This window comes from Abramis brama, assembly GCF_963993115.1.
Source record: "Abramis brama genome assembly, chromosome: 3".
NCBI classification, from domain to species: Eukaryota; Metazoa; Chordata; class Actinopteri; order Cypriniformes; family Leuciscidae; genus Abramis; species Abramis brama.
Window position 1 is genome coordinate 39990215 of NC_139965.1, and position 22590 is coordinate 40012804.

General features: G+C 36.7%; 1 protein-coding gene across 2 annotated transcripts; it reads left to right on the plus strand.

Annotated features, from left to right (window-relative positions):
• Window positions 1-5009: 5009 nt before the first annotated feature.
• gc2 (guanylyl cyclase 2) lies at window positions 5010-21469 on the plus strand. Of its 2 annotated transcripts, XM_084109225.1 has the most exons (21): window positions 5010-5243; window positions 5463-5528; window positions 5855-6718; window positions 7652-7956; window positions 8038-8386; window positions 8471-8555; window positions 8664-8760; window positions 8844-8960; window positions 9620-9700; window positions 9830-10006; window positions 10648-10804; window positions 10903-11052; window positions 13012-13160; window positions 14009-14172; window positions 14300-14492; window positions 14649-14823; window positions 14923-15021; window positions 17835-17929; window positions 18770-18855; window positions 18939-19027; window positions 20444-21469. In XM_084109225.1, the coding sequence occupies exons 3-20, from the start codon at window positions 5965-5967 to the stop codon at window positions 19024-19026; spliced, it is 3321 nt and encodes a 1106-aa protein (XP_083965351.1). In that variant the 5' UTR covers window positions 5010-5243; window positions 5463-5528; window positions 5855-5964; the 3' UTR covers window position 19027; window positions 20444-21469. The 2 variants fall into 2 exon arrangements, with proteins under 2 accessions (XP_083965351.1, XP_083965350.1); XM_084109224.1 differs by lacking the exon at window positions 18939-19027 and having other exon boundaries at window positions 20444-20694.
• Window positions 21470-22590: the final 1121 nt, after the last annotated feature.

Sequence of the window (22590 nt, forward strand, 5' to 3'; positions counted from 1 at the left end):
AAAACAACACACAGACCTATTTTAGCCTGTCAATTTAGACAGCAAAAATACACATACCAAATGCAGTCTGTTGCAGTCTGAGAAACATTTTCTCATCAGGAACCCATCTAACAAAAATATGTTCTAAGAACATTTTGCTAATGTTCCCATTAAGTTCCCATTAAATTATTTCTGAATGTTCTCAGAATGCTCAAAGTAGGCCTATCCAAAGTATTTTTTTTTTGTTGGTCAAATGAATGTAAATTAAAACATTAAGGGAATGTGTTTTGGGAATGTACACCTTTTTTCTACTGACTTCCATTTAATGGCATGTGAATGAGAGATACCGGAAACGCTAAACTCATGCAAATAAATTTCTCTGGGGGGTAATTATTAGAGAGTCAGACTGGTAACCTGAAGGTTGAGGGTTCGATTCTCAATACCGGCAGGAAATGACCCCCAATCGCTCCCTGGGCGCCGCAGTGAATGGCTGCCCAGTGCTCCGGGCATGTGTGCAATGTGTGTGTATTTTTTTATAGTGTAACTTTTAAGATAATATACAGGTAGAATTATAAAATATTTAAACTAAAATCAATATTTTACACATATTTATTTGTTAAGCCGTGTAATAAACTTACCAGTGCTGCACATTCATGCATGAGTGGATAAAAAAAAAACTTCAGTGTGAGTAAAGGTTTTGTGAGTGTGTAAGTGTGAGTCACTCTGCCTATAATCTGGCCTGACCTTAACATTTAAGTACAATTATACAAATCTGAGGCATCTGCTGATGGATTAGACCATAAGCCTGAATCAGTGGCGCCTCTACTCTAGTTTGCATAAGACAGATTTAATAAACCATCTCTCTGACATTACAATTATAAATGGCTTCCTGTTTGCTAGTATGGTCTGCTAAACTGAGAAAGTACTTATTTTGCCCTCTGACTCATGAAGACTGTGGAGTATAAACTGATGTTTGTCCAAATTACGGTTCATTTGGGAAAGCTGGTCAAAGAAGTTTGAATTCCCAGCAGAGTATTATTAGAGGAGAAACAGCTGTGATGTGAAATGGTTAGAAACTTTTTCTCCATCTGAGCTCATTACGTTATCACAGCCACAGGAAGCATGACAATTCCCAAAAGAGAACCGGGGGTGGAAGACAGTAAGAGAAAGGGAGAGAAGGCAGCAAGTCAGGAAGTTAGAGGGACAGAAAGGAGAGATATTAATGAGATAAAATGTTTTTCCATGTGTTTTGCTAACGTTCCCATTAAGTTATGAAAACGTTATTTCTGTTAGTTCTCTAAATGTTCAAAACATAGTTTTTGTTCTGTTATGTGAAGATTAAGGGAACATTCCATTTGATAATTTTGCAAACATTATATGAATGTTACCCTTAAATGTTCTGAAACATTTTTTTTTTTTTTTTAATTAGATGTTAGATTAAATATAAAATTTTGGAAGGAAGACCAGTGGCGTTGTGATTTATAATCCGTGTGCATGTGCTATACTTTGAAAGATTCACCCTATTAATCTTTGATTTAGTCGCTGAGAAATCTCTCTAAACTTTCTGTTCACCATGTAACTGCTTCTGTCCTGTTATGTTTAAGTCATGGCTTTTTCTTGATGGTTTAAAAAATGTCCAGCTCACAACAGAGGTGAAAATTCAAACTCAGGATTCAGACATGTTTCAGTTCAGTGATGGGGAGTCCGCAGAAGCTATTTTACCACAGGACACACCTGGACAAATAAAATGGCCTCGTATATATTCCTGTATATACCATCATGCAAAGCGGTCATCATCAGCCCTAATGGCTCCCCTGATAAGGCTGTCCATACCATTTCAGATCACCCACCATGTTTAACAACTGTCTATACAGGTGTCCTTTTTCAAACATGAACCATCTGGATTTAGACCACATTATGTTTTCCTATTGGTCCAGATTTTGTTCAGTTTATATGAGGGTTATGCTTCATTGCATGTTACATTGCATAATTTTCTCCAAATATCAGCCAAGCAGTTCTGTGAAATTTACAAAAAGTTCGTAGAGACTAGGTCAGAGAGGTTCCGATTCAGTTTTGTGCTATTTTTTTTATTTTCTTTTATCTGTTGTTGTATTTAGCAACTATCCTATGATGCAGTACCATCTTGATCATTCAACTCATGTCTAAATTTGATCAGTCAAATTGAGTAACACCGTTTGCAGATCATTTGCTTTAACCTTACAATTATTTCATCTAATCGCTCAAAACTAGACATTCTTTTCGTATATAACACAAAAGGTGTTTTGTCAGACAGATACGGTGAAGTGTCCTTCTAGCCCTGATCTATGGCATCTGAAATCGCAATATTTTTCTGACTTGACAGGGAATTACTATGGAAGTCAATGGAGACCCATCAACTGTTCGGTCGACCTTCTTCAAAATATCTTCTTTTGTGTTCAGCAGAAGAAAAAAATTCATAGGTTTGAAACAATTTGAGGGTGAGAAAATGATGACAGAATTTTCATGTTTGGATGAACTATCACTTTAATAAAAACTCACCTCATTCACCATTTGTAATTGTGATCTAGTTTCTTCAAATGTTATGTAGTTTCTACACACACACACACACGCACACACGCACGTCTGGTTTACTGTCTTTGTGGGGACTCTCCATAGACTTAATGGTTTTTATACTGTACAAACTGTATATTCTATCTCCTTACACTAACCCTACCCCTAAACCATCACAGAAAACTTTCAGCATTTTTACCTTTAAAAAAAAACAACCTCATTCTGTATGATTTATAAGCTTGTTTACCCATGGGGACCTCAATTTAGGTCCCCACTGTGACAAGAGTCCCCATGAGTCTGTGTGCATTCAGGTTGAAGTCCCCACCGGGATAGAAAAACATGATCACACGAACACACACACGAACACAAACACACACACACACACACACACACACACACACACACACACACACACACACACACACACACACACACACACACACACACACACACACACACACAGAGAGAGAGAGAGAGAGAGAGAGAGAGAGAGAGAGAGAACTGGATCACTGGGAAATGTTTAGAGTTGTCTACTTATTACAACAACAAAGATTCATACCATATCATTGAACTCCATCTGTTTTACTTCTAAACTATATGTGGCATCCAAGTATTATAAGTCTCATCTTAATTCTAGAATCTGGAAGTCTGGAATGATTTAGAGAGTTTCCATTCCTTATTAATCAGTGGTAAAACTGTTATATTGGTTTTATTTGCTATTCTAGAAGGCATGTAGATCTAAAAAAAAAAAAAAAAAAAAAAAAAAAAGTCCAAATCAAAATATCTTGAATTTTAACTAAGTAGATCTAAATGCCACATCAAGACCTGCAACTTCTCTTGTCTGTCACCAGAGGTCATGCTTTCCACAATATTATGAATCATTTTCATCACGACTGGCTCACATGGAAGCTCCTCTGTCTGAAGGTTTGGGTGGCAGCGAGGGAATGTTGTGAGGCAGATCTGCCATAGCCACAGTCTTTCCATATTCCACAGCACAAACTCTGACATGAGTGTGACACATTTCTCGTTGCCTTTCCCCTATTGAAATGTCCTCTGAATGACCGCAGTGATGCTAGGTCATTGTCATGGTGAGTGAATTATGAGAATTGGATGAGAACAAAATTTGCTTTGATTGTGAGCACATAAAACAGAGAAAAATGACACATGGAAAGTTTTTAAGACAAGGCTTTACTAAAACATTCTGATTGGTCCAGGATTTCATCTCGGTCACTCACTGCATATGAAAGCAATTATCTGGTAAGGGAAAGTATTTGTTTAGGATTGCAGAGTGGGTGAAGGGGACATATGGAGCAGATAATGAAAGTGAACCGCAAAGTAGGCTACAGTATGCCACTTTTGTTCCTAAAACTTAGCAAACTTTACCAAAATGAAATGTCGATAACAGAGCATACACATGCACTAAGATATCTCACACAACTCTAGATCACAATAAAATCCGTTAGGAAGAGACAACTGTTGGCAAAACATACTCATTGGATTCTACTGCCCCCTTTAGTATGTGTGGCGGGTACGGCATCTTCTTGGCTGCATCCGAAATAGCATACTTCCCTATCCCTACTATATGGGCAAAAAACAGCATGTGACAAAACTTTTATCACAAAAGAAGTATTTCCGAATTCACAGTACTCATAAAAGACTAGGCAAGAATGACCTACTAGTACTCTGGCGCGATTCTGAAGTGCATCCTTTAGCCTACTATCCCATGATGAGGCCTCGGGAGAGGACTTATGAAAGGCAGTGAAATGACACAACGGACGCGGGTCACATGATAATGACGAATGTAGTACGTCCAGATTGTATTCATGCTACACACATTTAATACTAGAACATACTTTTTTTTAGCGGTCATGAAGAAATTACTTATTCAAAATAAGTAGCCTACCTACTAAAGACAGTATGCAATTTCATATGCAACCTTTCTTTCTCCTTTGCCGGTGTCCTGACATGAATCCTATTCCTACCATAGACCATAAAAAATATTCCTACCCGTCAAAGTGCCCTACCAGGGCTTACTGGTAATTACAGAGTGCACATCAATATTTAATATGCATTGTTTTAAGAGTAGCCTAGGTTTAGGGAGGTATGGATCAAACCACATAAATATGACGCTGGTAGCTCAGCCTTATAGGTAGCATTTTTCTTTGTCGAATTGTGCTACCTATAGGCTACTGTTTTAATGGGAGGTAGCCAAATCTGACAAAGTAGGACAAGTCGATAGAACACCTGCTTGCAGAACTTTGGAGTCCCACAATTACACAACGATAATGAAGTTATATTGCATTTTTCTAAATCTATTCATTATATCGACACTTTGTGTAATAATAATAATATGTATATTTTTTTTTAGCAACAATTACCAGCAACTGCTATATTTGGAAGACCATGCACAACACTACAATGTGTCCATCACACAGGCTGAAAATTGGATTGATATAATCTTCAGGTCGTTTACTGAGGTCAGCAGTGGCATGGTGCACAGCAGAAGAGAAGATTATAACTGTATCTCAGTTCTGGATAGGCCGTGATGATCGTACTTGCTGCCCATATTTGGATTTATTTCTAGGCAGATTTGCAAATAACAAGAAATAATTGATCACACTGATTTTTGCATGTGGTTATAGTGTTTCCATCGAGAGGACTTGCAACGAGTTATGGAAATGAGCAATCAGACATCACTTTGCCAGTTAGAGTAGGTAAGTCAAATCCAGTGGTTAGTTAATTAGTTAAGTAATTGGTAATGCTAGACTGCGGCTTTTAACACTGACAACAATAACACTAAAATGAATCGTACATTAGGTACATATATTAGCAAATCTAGATAATGAATGTCATTGGTTGTTGTTTGTACTACTGTCAGCTTTTTTTACTTGTTCACAATTAAAATTATTTACTTGTTCATTTCTGTATTTCAGCTGTGATGGTCACAGTAACCTCAAGTAGCAGCACAGACATACTTGGATAATCACATTTAAAGTCCCGTAAGTCTCTGTTTTGATTAAGATACCCTGTATAATGTTGGACATTCTGTAATGGTTGTATTTTTGGGTGAACATGATAATAGTAATGTTTTATTTTGATAATGCTGAGGTGACCAGCCTAAGCATTACTGAATTATACTGTACTCTTAACAGGATTTCAGCAATCCTCTCCCTTCAAATCCTACACCACTAATAACCAGCACAAATGTATAGATTTAATCGTATGCACTTTCTTCATTAATGCATTTTTGCTGTTCTGAAAGCATTTTTACCACATACAATGCTAATTAGTTTACACTCAGTTTACCTATGTTTATTTTTCTTAGTTTGCTGTTGCTGATGGAATGATTGACATTAAGGGCATTTCTCATGTGACAGTGAAGGAGCTCCACTGTGTGCCAACCCACCAGCTACGTGGCTGACCCGTTACTTTGCAATGCAACGGTCATCCAGTGCCTTTCACAGCTTACTTCCAGCATTGGCCACCAGAGGACTCCAAACCCCTGACCAAAGACCCCATTTCTCTAATAATCATAAACATACCTATTTATGTTTCTGGCTACTGTGGTTCACTGTAAGCCTTCTGTGCCTCTTCCCTGCCACCTCTGCTGCCACTGTAAGGATTGGGGTGGTGGGGCCTTGGTCATGTGACCCCCTCTTCACCAAAGCCCAGCCTGGCTTGGCTGCGCGGTTAGCTGTGGAGCACATCAACAAGGACCCCTTCCTCTCACAGGGCATCACGTTCGATTATGTCATCCTGGAGGAGGATTGTGAGACATCTCAGTCTTTTGCCCGTTTTCTTGGTTACTATAAACGGGCATCTGGGTTTATAGGTCCAGTTAACCCAGGCTACTGTGAAGCTGCCTCTCTCTTAGGAAAGAGTTGGAATAAGGCAGTGTTTTCATGGTCTTGTATTGGAAATGAGCTGGAAGACGCCCGCAGTCACCCTACGTTCGCCCGAACCATGCCCCTCCCCTCCCTTGTGCTGCTGAGCTTCATGCGCCACTTTAGTTGGGCACATGTTGGCATCATTTCATCAGCCGAGGATGTCTGGGTGGAGGCGGGTTTAAGGCTGGCCAATGCCCTGCGTGGTCATGGAATGCCTGTTGGCATTGTGGCATCTGTTCGTAATGACCACACCAGCGTGCGTAATACCCTGGTCAAGGTCAAGAAAGTGCCGGAGCTTCGTTGTGAGTTTAAAACACTGCTAATGTCAGATGACATTATGTACTGATAATGTATCTGCTCTCATGTTAAACTGTAACATTTACTATTGTTTTGGACACACTAGTTCCATGTTATTCCATAATTTACACTCCAAATGAGTTTACTTCAAAACTTTGCTTTGATACTGATACTTTCTCAGTATTTACACTACTTTTCAAAAGGTAAGTCGGTAAGATTTTTTTAATGTGTTTGAAAGAAGTCTCTTATGCTCACCAAGGCGGCATTTATTTGATCAGAAATAAAGTAAAAACATTAATACTGTGAAACATGTAACATATATAATAAAATGTAATATATTCCATATTCCATATTCCAAATATATATTTTTTCAGGATTCTTTGATGAATAGAAAGTTCAAAAGAACAACATTTTATACATTTGAAATAGAAATCTGTAACATTATAAATGTATATAATGTCACTTTTGATCAATTTCATTTCTTTGCTGAATAAAAGTATTAATTTCTTAAAAAAAGAATAAAAAAAAGAATCTTACTGACCACAAACTTTTGAATGGTAGTATGTAAAGTGAGATCCAAATGTCTAAGACCTCTAGTGAAAGGCTTCTATTTATTTATTAATTAATTTAATATAAAACTTTTAACTACAAATTATATTTGAATTTGATTTAATCAATTATAGATTATAATTATAAAATTATATCTTTTTTTTTTGTCAGCAGTTTTACTGAAAAGAAGTTCACATGAAAACTTTGCTTCTGTCTTGATTAGCATTATCATAAAAGTCTTTGGGGGAAAAACATATATTCAGTGTCATCTCAGACAGTTGGATCCCACTGTATTTAATATAACTATATACAATAAGATATTACAAATGATTGCTTGTTTTCCACTGTGTGATTTGCTGATCTCTTCTTCTCAATGCTTTTGTTTGCAGTGGTCATCCTCGTTATGCACTCGGTGTTGATTGGTGGAGGAGCCCAGAAGATGCTATTGGAGACAGCTCATGACATGCGGATGACCGACGGCTCGTTGGTGTTTATATCTTACGATACCCTCTTTTACAGACTGCCCTACCATCACATTACCCAGCCATCCCTGCGCTACAACAGCAAGCTGCTACGAGCCTACGATGCCGTGCTCACCATCACTATTGAGTCCCCAAAGGAACAGTCTTTCTACCAAGATTTTGAAAAGGCCCAGGAGCAAGGAGAGCTGCCCAGGCACCTTAAACCACAGCAGGTACAAAGATGCTTTACAATGGGGCGTTACATGGTTTCAAAACTATGCTAATAGCTAATGCAAAACCATCACATTCTACAGGTGTCCCCATTGTTTGGCACCATCTACTCCTCCATCGTGTTCATGGCTCATGCTGTGCAAAGTGTCAGGGCTTCCGGTCAATGGATGTCTGGGGGGAACATCGCCCAAAATGCCCGAAACCTGCTATTCGAAGGTGTTAGCCTACAAGCAAACGCTTCTGACTTTGGCATGCTGGACTATGTGGTGCTGGACACAGATGGCTTTTCTTGGGAGCTGAAGCCTACATATCGTATAGAGATGCAGACAGATATGGTGCGCTTTCTGGGTCGGCCGATTCATTTTCCTCATGCGGGGCCACCGAAAACTGATTCCAGCTGCTGGTTTACACGTGGGATCATCTGCCGTGGAGGTGAGTGTGTATGTACATGATACCGTAACACATCGAAATGCATGCATTTTATGTCATATGTAACAATCACCCTTTGTGTTACAGGTGTGAATCTTTTCAATATAGTTTTAATCTTCCTGTCTGGTTTTCTGTTCTTCTTCTTCTCGATTGGCTGTTCTTACTGCATCAGGTAGGCCTATTCGTCAACGAATTATAACCTAAATTTATCATAAAGTTTGTTTTCAGAGTGTGTAGACTGCAACAGTTTCTTTACAATATTTCTAAAATTTCTCTATAGACGTAAAATTAATAAGATCCGACTGGTGCGGGGACCGAACAAAATTTTACTGACTTTAAATGACGTCACTTTCATCAACCCCTCCCTGAGCAATAAGGTCAGTAACACACACACGTGCACACAAACAAACAAACATTCACATGCTCTGATAATTAATACTTTAACCCCCCAAAAAAACAGAAGCTGAGCTTGGATGACAGCAAGGCCAGTGAATTCAATTCAGAGCGAAGCCTCAAGTCTCCGTTCTCTAGCCAATCGCCAGCCACCCATGAAAATTCAAATATCGTCATTTATGAGGTAAAAGAACAACTCAATAATAATTTTCCTTCTTACTTTAAAATTAACTTACTTTAAGATAGAGTGTTGATTTCAAGATAGAGTGTTGATTTAACATTCTCAACCGAAATATCCCTCTCCAGTTCACATAGACCATTTATGAAAACAAAGCTGCAAATAGTCGAGTCGGGTCAGTAAAATGATTTAAAAAAATAAATTAATACTTTTTTTCAGCAAGGATGCATTAAATTGTTTAAAAGTGACAGTAAAGGCATTTACATTGTTACAGAAGATTGATGATAATAATAAAGAAATGCTTCTTGTGCACCTGCATATTAGAATGATTTCTGAAGGATCATGTGACACTGAAGACTGGAGAAAATTCAGCTTTGCCATCATAGGAATAAATTACATTTTAGAATATATAAAAATAGAAGAAAAAAAACTTACCGACCCCAAAGTTTTGAACAGTATTATACATGGAGATTAGTCAATCACAAAAGTGGTCATTTACATATAGAAAGCTTAAAAATCAAAAGGGCCAAATGAATGGTGAAAAATGGTCATGTAAAACTAGATTATGATGTTTAAGTAGATTTCATAGAAAAATTTGTGGAATACTTGTAATTCTTCTTTAATGTATACTACTTTGAACATTTACAATGTTTCTCATCTGGCAGGGTGATTGGGCATGGCTGAAACGGCTTCCGTATGGAAACTTCCGGAGCATCACTCCTAATACCTGCGATGTTTTTGAACTGGTTGGTTTTGCCACTGATTTTACATAGTCAAACTTTAGGTGTAGTACTCCTTCTGTTGGTAGAACCACATTCTGTGTTCTCTGTTATTGATTATTACAAATAATCATACAATTGTTCTTTATACTCCAGATGAAAGATTTGAGGCACGAGAATATTAACACCTTTCTAGGCTTCTTCCACGACTGCGGAGTCTTTGCCATAGTAACAGAGTACTGTTCGCGTGGCAGCTTGGAAGATCTGTTGGTCAACGATGATGTCAAACTGGACTGGATGTTCAAGTCCTCTCTCATTCTGGACCTCATCAAGGTACTCTTAACTAAGAATGTGATTAGTTGAATTTTTTTAATTAAGAATGCCTTGTAAAATATATCAACATTGAAATAAAGCAAGCACACATTTATAATGTCTTCTGAATTTATACCTAAATCATGTCACAAAAAGAGACAATGAATTATAATATGAATATTTATATATTTTTAAGATATTAAGATATTAATATTAAGATATTAAGATATTTTTGCAGTGTTTCGTCAGCAGAACAGTCCAGAAACACTCTATGTCTATAGAATGTCTATCCCTCACAGCCTCGCTTTCATTCCCGTTAGAAATCAAAAATGGCACTGCTGTGAATAAGGTCTATAACGTCTGACAGGAGAGGAAAGTTTGTTTTTCTGAGATGAGAGACTTTTTATTCCGTAACAAGTTACGAAAATAACATTAGAATAATGGCACTGACAGTCAACAGCTTTCATGCACGTCTTTCAAAATAAAAGTCTTGATTCAGAAAAAAATATTTTGTTTCTTTGACTGGACACTCTACGACCCACTTTTAGCTCACGACCCACCAGTTGAGATACACTGCTCTAGTGTGTACATTTTTGTTACATAAATTCATTTGCAGTTACATAACATGTATGCTTGTGTGTGTGTTTATGACTGGCATGCAGGGTATGAAATACCTACACCATAGGGACATTTGTCATGGAAGGCTTAAATCCAGGAACTGTGTGGTTGATGGGCGTTTTGTGCTCAAAATCACAGACTATGGCTACAATGAGGTGTTGGAATCTCAAAAGTTTCCTTATGTTGAACCGCCAGCTGAAGGTAAGGTTTATTGTGAGTCTTTTCTTATTATTTCTATGCATTTCCATATTCTTTTTCTTCTACATAGCATGTTAATGTATTTTTTTTAACCCCAATAGACCTGTTGTGGACCTCCCCTGAGATACTGAGAGGGTCCCACCCTGGTTTGTATGGCACTCACTATGGTGATGTGTACAGTTTCGCAATCATCATGCAAGAGGTGGTTATGCGAGGGCCTCCGTTCTGTATGCTGGAGCAGTCTTGTGATGGTAAAGTTACATGACCCCAACATCTATAACAGGGTTGTTTATTTTGTTCAAACTTTTTGATGACACAGACATACAATTATGATGATCCCCTTTCAAGGGCCCCCTTCCTTAAATATAAAAGCTGCTGTATGTTATCATGCATAAATATTTGATAAATGTTTGTAAAATATCTGGAAAATATTTGCTTTCAAATAATTTAACACTCTGTACAGTGGTGGTCAAAATTGATGGCACCCCTGATAAATATGATAAAAAATGGCTGTAAAAAATAAATCTGCATTGTTTATCCTTTTGATCTTTCGTTAAAAAAATTGGCAAAAATCTAACCTTTCATTGAAGTAAAATAATTGAAATTGGGGGGTAAATCACATTATGAAATAAATGTTTTTCTCCAAAACACGCTGGCCATAATTGTTGGCACCCCTAGATTTTTTTTATGAGAAAAATATCTCTGAAGTATATTCCCATTAATATTTACCTTTTTTAGCACACCAGGGTGACTAGGAACATGAAATAGTCCAGCTATGACTTCTTGTTTCACAGGAGTTTAAATATGAGGAAACACAAAGGCCAAATTCCCTAAATCATCCATCACAATGAATAAAACCAAAGAATATAGTTCTGATGTGCAGCAAAAGATTGTTGAGCTTCACAAAATAGAAAGTGGCTGTAAGAAAATATCTAAAGAATTGAAAATCCTCATTTTGACCATCAGGGCAATAATTAAGAAGTTATAATCAACTAAAGATGTTACGATTCTGCCTGGAAGAGGACGTGTGTCTAATATTGTCTTAATGGACGGTGAGGATGAAAGTTTGAGTGGCCAAAGACTCTCCAAGGATCATAGATGGAGAATTGCAGAGATTACTTGAGTCTTGGGGGTCAGAAAGCCTAAAAAAAAATTATCAAACAACCCCTACATCCCCACATGTTGTTTGGGAGGGTTTCAAGAAAAATCCTCCTCGTTTCTCCAAAAATAAACTCCAGCATATTCAGTTCTCAGACACGACTGGATCTTCAAAAGGGACCGGATTCTATGGTCAGATAAAATGAAAAAAAGGGCTTTTTGGCAGCAAACCCACCAGATGTGTTTGGTGCAAACAGGGATGAAGAGTAGGCTACCCCATGCCTACAGTTAAATATACTGCTGGATCTTTAATGTTGTGGGCCTATTTATTTGCTGGAGGTCCTGGACATCTTGTTCAGATACATGGTATTATGGATTCTAGCAAATACAAACAGATAAAAAATCAAAACCTGACGCCTTCTGCTAGAAATCTTATAATGGGCCGTGGTTGGATCTTCCATCAGGACAACGGTCCAAAACAAACATCAGAATCAACACAAAAATGGGTAACTGAGCACAAAATGAAGCTTCTGCCATGACCGTCCCAGTTCCCTGACCTGAACCATATAGAAAATGAGTGGGGTGAACTGAAGAGAAGAAGCACCAACATGAACTTGTGAATCTGAAGGATCTGGAGAGATTCATTAAGGAGGAATGGTCTCTGATCTCTTGTCAGGTGTTCTCCAAACTCATCAGGCATTATAGGAGAAGACTCAGAGCAGTTATCTTGGCAAAAGGAGATTGCAAAAAGTATATAATAACAGGGGTGCCAACAATTATGGCCAGCGTGTTTTAAAATAAAAAAACATTTATTTTATGATGTGATTTACCCCCACTTTCAATTATTTTCCTTCAATGAAAGGTCAGATTTTTGTGAATTTTTTGAATGAAAGATCAAAAGGATAAACAATGCAGATTTATTTTTTACAGCCATTTTTTATCATATTTATCAGGGGTGCCATAAATTTTGACCACCACTGTATTAATGTACAAGTTATAGTAATATTGTATCTATACTGTAACTATTATTTGACTATATTGCTATATTGTTGTGTGAAGTTATTATAGTTGTTTTACAATGTGTAAGTCTTTAATATATCTGGATCATGCAGAAATCATCCAGAAGGTCCGGAAGCCTCCTCCAATGTGCCGGCCCATCGTGTCTGCGGACCACGCTCCGATGGAGTGTATTCAGCTTATGAAGAATTGCTGGAACGAACAGCCAGAGAAAAGACCCACATTTGAAGAAATCTTTGACCAGGTGAACATCAGCAACACTACCAGACCATCACCGTAAAGTCACATGATATTATTCCTATTCTCTATAGAGAAAAAATAAATACAGAAATTCATTGTATAAAAAATGCTTTGACAGTACTTCTATTATGGCCTGTATATTTTACAACTAATTATATATTTCATTAAGTGAAATAATTACCAAAATTACCTACTTACCAGAATCTTACCTTAAAAAATTTACTGATAACCACCATAGTTTTACAGGTGGTAAAATAGTATCAGAGTTCATCATAAGTGGTCTGTCCATAAAATACTCATACAAACATCAAGGTAACACACAACACTAAAAGAAGGTCATAAACATTAACTAAAAAACATGAAATATAACACAAATCACCCTCTAATGTACACGATTCATAACAAAAATGAGAAGAAACATCTTTTCTTAAATAAAATGTAATCATATATGTAATGTCATATAGGAACTTCTGGGAATATCCTTTTGTTTTTCACTGAAAAATGACATGGTAATTCATAGTTTTTACTTCCAAAAACAATAAATAAGACAGTATTTTACAGTAAAATTACATATGATGCAATGTTCAACATTTTAAATTTTTTATATGGTAAGTTAACTTCCAGTAACAGTTTTTTTACTGTAGCATTTTTCTGTAAAATTAAAAATATTTTTACAGAGCAATTATTAAAGGTTATAAGATTAAAAACAGAGATTACTGACATAGGTTCCTGAATAACTACAATGCAATGGAGACAAATAGCAGAATGCTTTGGTAAGCTGTTGGGATCACTTTAGAGCTCAGTATTCTTATATTCTCTGCCTTTCTCTGTATCCCTCTTATCTCTCTACAGTTCAAGAATGTTAATAAAGGGAAAAAGACCAACATCATAGACTCCATGTTGCGAATGTTGGAGCAGTATTCCTCCAACCTGGAGGAGTTGATCAGGGAAAGGACAGAGGAGCTGGAAATAGAGAAACAAAAGACTGAGAAACTCCTCACACAAATGTTGCCCCCGTAAGCGACCCATACACAGTCACAATAATGACTTTACCATCACACTAAGAAATAATTAGGTAAATAATTTGAGTAAACTTGTGCAGTTTTAAAGTGTCTTTTGTTCTCGTTACCTAATCCTCTGTAGGTCAGTGGCAGAGGCTCTGAAGCTGGGCACTACAGTTGAACCCGAGCATTTTGACAGTGTCAGTCTCTATTTCAGTGATATTGTTGGCTTCACTACAATCTCAGCCAACAGTGAGCCTATTGAGGTGGTTGACCTCCTCAATGACCTTTACACAACATTTGACGCTGTAATTGGAAATCATGATGTCTATAAGGTAACTTGCATTTATTAAATAGCTTTCTTTTTATTGTTTAATCACTGTATAAGCAAATGTGTTTGCTTCCACAGAGATTTCCTTTGTTTTGTTGTAACCATGTAACATATATCATAATCTTTCAATTTACTATGTCTCTGTCTCCATTGCGTGCAGGTGGAGACCATCGGTGATGCTTACATGGTGGCATCTGGTGTGCCCGTGCCCAATGGAAACCGACATGCAGCCGAGATTGCAAACATGGCCCTGGACATCCTGAGTGCTGTTGGTACCTTCAAAATGAGGCATATGCCTGATGTACCGGTCCGCATCCGAATAGGACTTCACTCAGGTCAGGCGGATCCATGCCATTTGGTTTAAGATGAAATGTAAAAAGAATTTCATTTACGTATTTTACGTATTTTTTAATTTATGTATGTTTTCTTATTAGGTCCCTGTGTGGCTGGTGTAGTGGGTTTGACCATGCCGCGGTACTGTCTGTTCGGGGACACGGTTACCACTGCTTCTAGAATGGAGTCTACTGGATTGCGTAAGCATGTGACACTTAGACTGTTTCTAATTTCTAAGTACGCAAAGATCGGACTTGCGTTCTCGCGGAGACCAGTCTTGCCAGGCTAGCTTAAAAGAACGAGCTCGGAAGGACACAAGGACACAGAACGTATCTTTGTGAGAATTGAGATGCGCTGTGATCTTGTTGCTCATCTGACTGTTCAGCAGTGGGACAGCACCATCCAATGCAAAATGAATAAAACATAACATCACAGATGTCATAACCTATTAAAATATGTACTTACATTATTGTTATTGTTTGACATCTTTTTTAATTTACATTAGTATTTGTGTAAATGAGTATGTATATTTAATGTTATGCTTTGTCAACTTTAAGATTCTTTTAAATATGCCAATTAAAAAGTACTACAGGCTTCCTCTAGGTATTCATAACTTTATTAAAATGATGCCAGATAAAACGACAAATGTTTACTTTCACGAGCCATCGCGTATTTGCAAGCTTTCAGCGGGAAACTCTTAAGTGAGAACCATGAGAACAAGCTTACCGGCTTCCGTACGTCGTCCGCCCACAATGACTTCTGGGATTTTTAATTGTTCGATTCTCTTAAGTCTGCACTCATTGCATCCTTGATATCAAGAACACATCTGGGTACTTTCATGCATTCTCTGTTCTTGCATTCTTGAGTATTGGAATTTAACTTTGACGCTTGATGATGATGTAGTACAAGAACACAAGGACGCAAGATATATTATCTTACGCTTATAGGGTTAGTTCCCCCAAAAATGACATTTTTGTCATTAATTACTCACCCTCATGTCGTTTCAAACCCTTAAGACCTTCGTTCATCTTCAGAACACAAATTAAGATATTTTTGATGAAATCCGAGAGCTTTCTGAAATTACATTAGACGGCAACGTCATTGCAACTTTCAAGGCCCAGAAAGGTAGTAAAGACATCGTTAAAATAGTCCATGTGACTACAGTGGTTCAACCTTAATGTTATGAAGCGACATCAGAACAGTAGGGGTGGGGGAAAAAATCGATTCTTAGATGCATCGCGATGTGGATGTGGACGATTCTGAATCGATTCACAAATGTCAAAAATCGATTTTCTAAATGTTTTTTTTTCTCTAATAACGTAATATTGAGGGAACGCAAAAGGCGGAACTCTGAAGCGTGGACGGGCGGTGCCCGGTCAGTCTGTTGCGTGCACATAACAGACGCATGATGGCTGAGCGCGAAATTCGAACGGCACCCTCTTCGTTAAAAGCTAACGTATGGAAAATTGGCAATTTCATTGTGACCTATTTTATATTTTTTGTATGAGTGCTGCTTTCTGTATTTAGTTTTCACATCAATATGCTGTAAACCGATCTGTTATGCGTACGTTATACGTAGGTTTACTGTACTGCCCTCCAGTCACAGTGTGTATCAGTGCAATGCCAGTCACAAAAAGTTAAATTTTGACTGTGCTCTCTGCAGATGTTCATTCACTTTTTTTGTATAAGCTGTTTTTGATTGTGGTATATAGCAAAAATTTCAAGTCATAACTCTTTATTATTTAGTTGTGTATAAGAGCGGCTTTGTATGTTACTAATTATTCAGAATAGTCCACAAGCATTATTTTTGAATGAGAGCTGCTGGTACATAATTCTATATTTTTGAACGAAAGCTGATTTTGATTTTGCTACAGCAAAATGTTTATTTATTTTTTCGTCTGAAGGATTATATTGCTCTTTGCATATAACAGGAGGATGTTGGTTAGAAGTCTATTATTAAATGCTAGAGATTCAGAATATGCTGAAGTTTGTATTAATTTACTACAAGTATACAGCTAGTACAGGCACACATTTATTTTCCTGTTGGTTCTTTGCAATGTTGGGACATATGCTGGCAAATGTAACCTTACAGTTGACTTGCCAAATCACTTCCATTTGTTTTATTAATAAAATGAATATAGAAAGTATTGGAAGTAAATTCTTTATGGGTCATCATAAATACTTTGCTTTAAAAGTATCAAGTGGTCACACAAAAAAAAGGTGCATCGATAATCGTTTTAGCATTGTAAAATCGCAGCCCTCTGAATCGTAATCGAATCGAATCGCGAGGTGCCTAGAGATTCCCACCCCTACAGAACAGCGGCTCATTATTGGCTGGCTCCTGCGTCGGCATCACACATATGTGTTGTGGTGCTCACGTGAAAAGCGTCGGCCAATAGTGAGGCGGTATTCTGACGTAGAACCCGGAAGCGCTGCACTGTGTTTACTACGTGATCAGCGTAGCAGACTGACATGGAGGAGGATAGATTGTTGAATAAAGTCGTTATTTTTGTTTGTTTTTTTACGTACAAAAAGTATTCTCGTCGCTTCATAACGTTAAGGTTGAACCACTGTAGTCACATGGACTATTTTAACGATGTCTTTACTACCTTTCTGGGCCTTGAAAGTTGCAATGACGTTGCCGCCTACGGCTGGTTCAGACACCTCACGGATTTCATAAAAAAATATCTTCATTTGTGTTCTGAAGATAAACTAAGGTCTTACAGGTTTGGAACGACATGAGGGTGAGTAATTAATGACATCATTTTCATTTTTGGGTGATTTAACCTTTCAAAAACAGCCTTAGTTTCACCATGAACAATTCTGTTTCTGTATTTCAAAGATCAATCATGCATGTCTCATTAAATTAAAGTGATTAAAATGATTAACATCTCTATAATCAATGAAATTCAGTGACTGTCTTCAATTGTATAATTTGCTTTGACTGGCAAGGAAATTGTTCTTAAAGTGCTAATTAAATAAAAAAAGACACTTAAAGTTTGTGTGTTTGCAGCGTACAGAATCCATGTCCATTCCAGTACAGTGAAGATCCTGATGGAGATGAAATTGGGGTACAAAGTAGAGCTGAGAGCCAGAACAGAACTCAAGGTGAGTTCATCTGTAGGACAAACCAAAACATTTCATATAATTTGTCTCACAATTACTTGTTTATACACTACTTCAAAAGTTTGGGGTCAGTTTAAAAAATAATAATAATAATAATATTTTAATTTAGCAAGGACACATTAAATTGATCAATTGACAGTAAAGACATTTACAATGTTACAAAAGATTTTTATTTTAAATAAATGCTGTTCTTTTGAACTTTCTATTTATCAAAGAGGCCTGAAAAGTTTTCAACATTGATTAGAAATATTTCTTGAGGATCAAATCACCATATTAGAATGAATATCTGAAGAATCATGTGACACTGAAGACTGGAGTAATGATGCTGAAAATTCAGCTTTGCATCACAGGAATAAATTACATTTTAAAATATATTGAAATAGAAAATAGCTATTTTAAATTGTAATAATATTTCACAGTATTACTGTTTTTACTGTGCTTTTAATCAAATAACTGCAGCCTTAGTGAGCTTCTTTCAAGAACATTTAAAAAATCTTACTAACCCCAAACTTTTGAATGGTAGTGTATGTTATGGTGCTTTATATACTACAATGGTTCGGTGATGGCAAAACCATGTAAATATGTAGTTGTTGTAAATCAGGCATGAATTAAATGATGGATTTTTCCCAAAATGGCAGCTGTATGGTATAATGTGCCAGTAACTAAAAGTGATATTAAGGTTTGTCTCCAAATGCGGTAAATTCTCTTACTTTTCTTTTACTAGTGCAATCCAACAAGTAAAAATAATTCTTGAGTGATCCAGTCGATGGGTTTAGATCGACAGGTCATCTGAATGGATTGGATTTGCTCTGTTCTCCACAGGGCAAGGGCATAGAAGAAACCTACTGGCTCACTGGGAGGGACAACTTCACCAAACCGCTCCCTGTGCCGCCCGTACTCAAGTCAGGGTAAGCGGAGGCCTTTCCGTGGCCTGTGTCCTGCAGTCTGTGTGTGTGTGTCTTCTGTTTATTTTCTCCGATGTATTTTTCAGGCAAATGGCTCATGGCTTGCAGATGGAGGAGATAGCCGCATACAAGAAGCGGAAAGCAGAAGCACAGCTTGCAAAGAAGAAAAACTGAGGTAATGTTATGCATGGAGAATGTATAACATTACTCAATGTGGCACAGGGAGTTGAGGGAGGTGGGGAGGACGAAAGGACAGGGGGTAAAGAGTCACTGCGGGAAGCTACTGCCAATTTTTCCCATTTTGGTTGGGTTCATTCTCCAATCATACACAAGACTCAGTTCTTCTACTTTCAAGTAATGTTTCTCAGATGATACTACATTATCCTACTGCTTTATCTTTCCACTATTTCAATTTTTTTCTGTTCATTTCTACAATTGTCAGTTTATACATTTGTACATTAAGTTTTTTTAATGTAAAGTTTACTTTTAATGTAGTAGATTTTTACTAAAGTAACCCTTAAATCAAAATGAAATTGTCTGTGTGTGATTTGGTGATGTCATCATTTCTGGTAACTTTGTACACCCTCATAGATATTTTTGGTCTTAAAGATTTGTGACTTGCCTAAGATAGTGGTTATTAAAGCTCTCTCCTTCCAGATTGGATGGCACTCTTCAGATATGGATAGCCGGCTTTTCAAAATGGATCGTCGGCTATGTTTGGCATGCTGTTATGTTTCTGTTTGTGTGTTCTGTCATGCTCTGAATGTCTTGTGTGTTCTCAGTGTTTCATGTAACATGTTTTAACATAGACCAAAACAAAGTATATATATATTCACAAGTTACAGTGTTTACAGTGCTTTTCCAAGTGATAAATTGAAAGTTTTTTTGTTGTTGTTGCATTATTGTTAATTTGTTAACTAATGTAGATAATCAAAGTCCCCCTGTAGTCAATAATTCTATCACTTAAAACTCATCTTTGACCAACAAAATGACATATTTTAAGGTTTTTTCACTGAAAAAAAATTCTTCATGCCCTAAAATAGCTTGAATGTAACTCTACACCCTTGCCTCATTTAGAATACATGGTTTTATGAATATGCAAATTAGCCCCGCCTCCATTCGCTCACACCAGCTCAGCAATCCACTCGTTGACAATCACACGTTGACGGCATGGTAGTTTGTGACGTCAGAAACACCAGCGATTTCAAACTGCATTTTTGAGACTGTCTTTGCTAAACTGCAGTTTTAAGGAGAAAATACTCAGCAATGGTGTTGACTTATGAATTTGCACATAGCTTGTCTTAAAGCATTAAAAACACTACATAGACATATAAACCACTTTAAAAACTTGATTTTCACCACAGGGGGACTTTAATGTTTACAAATTAAACCACTTTTATATATATATATATAACAGATATATATAACAGTTAAATGAAGTTGATATTAATGTATTCTTAAATATACTTTTCTCTTTCTGCTGTTTTTGTGGAACAAAAGTTTTTGACGGACAGTCAAAAACATGTGATGTCATTTGGTGATGTTTTAGATACACTAAGGTGTGATCCTTCTTTGTTTTCCTATGTTACAGAAATGAATCCAAAGATTTTAAGGTGCTGCTTAAGAAGGCGGTGAAGAAGATCTCCACTGTGCGTCAGGTGGCTCAGCTCACCCTATCCGATGAGGGCAATGTCTTGATCCACCATCACTGATGACCTTTTACCTTTGCCTTTTTGAACCCACACCTGTACGCAGAATGAAATGGAATGTGAAGAAATGGAAAACAAGTTAAAAGAGCACCAAAACATTCTTTTCTTGTTTTCAGTCTGTTTTTCGTTTAAAAACACCTAATGAAGCAAGCTTGAGTGTAGAGTTTACTGAACAGGGACTTCTCTTAGTTATGGTAGGAAGTCATACTTTTTGGTAAAACCAGTGCCCGAAGTGGGCCGGTGCGCACTATATGTTATTATACTATACTGTATTTGAATCTGTAGCGTACCCTCACTTTTTCTTGCGTACCGGCACTTCTCCCGTGTTGCCGTTACTGTGACCGCAATTCCAACCGTCGGGAGTACCTGCACTTTTTTCTCTCACTAGAACATTAGAACATTTGCTTTGAAGAAGCTTTCAACATATCGAACCATATTGAACCTATATGGCTGTTCACCGTCCTATAAGATGAACCTTTCATTTGGAGTCTTGGTTGTTCACCTCACTTAACATGTACAGCTGTAGGAAACACAAGATACATTTCTGTCCCATTTCTCTATTATCTACATGAACAACCTTTATGAAATGAACCAAAGTCTCACAAGAAGCTAAATTTACCCTGTGGGAATCCACCGCTCAGCGAAAGAATGGCGTCAGGTCCGGCTCAAAGACTTAACACATAACAAATCAATTCACACCATTCACTCTCGGATTATCCCTCTTAGAAAACATGTCTGTGACTGAAGAAAATAGTAAATAGTATTGAGAGAAACTAGAAAATCCCACATAATTGTGCTACCAGTATTAATATGGTGCATATGGGCCTGTGATGATTTGAATATTATAATTTTAGATAGTACAAGTGTTCATGTGTTCCAGGGAATAACTAAAGTGGCAATTTAAATGATATGATTTTTATGAGTTTTTGTTTTTGGAAGTGTTTTCTACATAGATGGTCAGTTAGCATAATCTATAATAATAGGAAAACCGAGACAGAATATCAAAATATGTATTACAATGCATGAATCCATATTGTGGTTTTAGAAGCAAGATTAGTGTATGTATACCACTAAAAAGTTTTGTGTTGGTGAGATTTTTTTAATAAATGAAAATAGTAATATTAAGAAATATAATAATAATATTACAATTTAAATAACTGTTTTCTGTTTTAAATAATAGTCTTCAGTGACACACGATCCTTCAGAAATCATTCTAATATGCTGATTTTCTGCTCAAGGAACACTTATTATTATCAATGTTGAAACCAGTTGTGCTGCTTAATATTTTTTTAGGACATTTTATTTTCACTTTTCTTTGATGAATACAATGTTAAAAAAACTGCATTTATTTGAAATGGAATAATAGTATACATACTGTTAAAAAAAAACTTTTCTGACCCCCTAGTGTATATGTGTAGACAAATACTACTATTTCATTAAAATATATATATATATATATATATATATATATATATATATATATATATATATATATATATTGAAATAAATTCCACATGTACTGTAAAAATAAAAATAATATCTGAAAATATCAGGTGTCATTTGTTTAAAAATTAGCTATAGTTTAATACTGAATGTGCTAATGTGCATGTGCTGTATTATAATGTCTTGAAATACTTTGCAGTCACAGTGTAGTCAAAGAAATACAGTATAACAGTGCCCTCTTGTTATGATTTCTGTAAACGCAGCAGATGGCGACCTACATTATCATGCCCTATGTGGATTATCCAGTACATAAGACTGCAGAGCCACTAGGTCACCCCTAACCAGATTACCTTTTTTCAAAACCTGTTCAAAAACTCACAGCAAGATTACCCAATACTTTATAGATAGTGATTCTTAATAATTATTAACTGTATCTTCTTATTCTCAGTGTAATTGTCATATGTCTTTGGATGGCTGTTTTTTTAAAATCAGTCTAAGTAATTTATATTTTCAATAATGCATTTTGGTATTTCAGAAGTCACACTGTTCTTCTGGTGTTTTTCAGAGTCAGTAGAAAGGTCTCTTT

Bases quoted from the DNA above. Each gene is read 5' to 3' on its own strand.
- gc2 (XM_084109224.1), top strand. From the start codon at position 5,965: ATGCAACGGTCATCCAGTGCCTTTCACAGCTTACTTCCAGCATTGGCC. The intron at 8,961-9,619 runs GTAAAAGAACAA...CTCATCTGGCAG, and splicing joins CAAATATCGTCATTTATGAG to GGTGATTGGGCATGGCTGAA. The intron at 14,824-14,922 runs GTCAGGCGGATC...TTTTCTTATTAG, and splicing joins CCGAATAGGACTTCACTCAG to GTCCCTGTGTGGCTGGTGTA.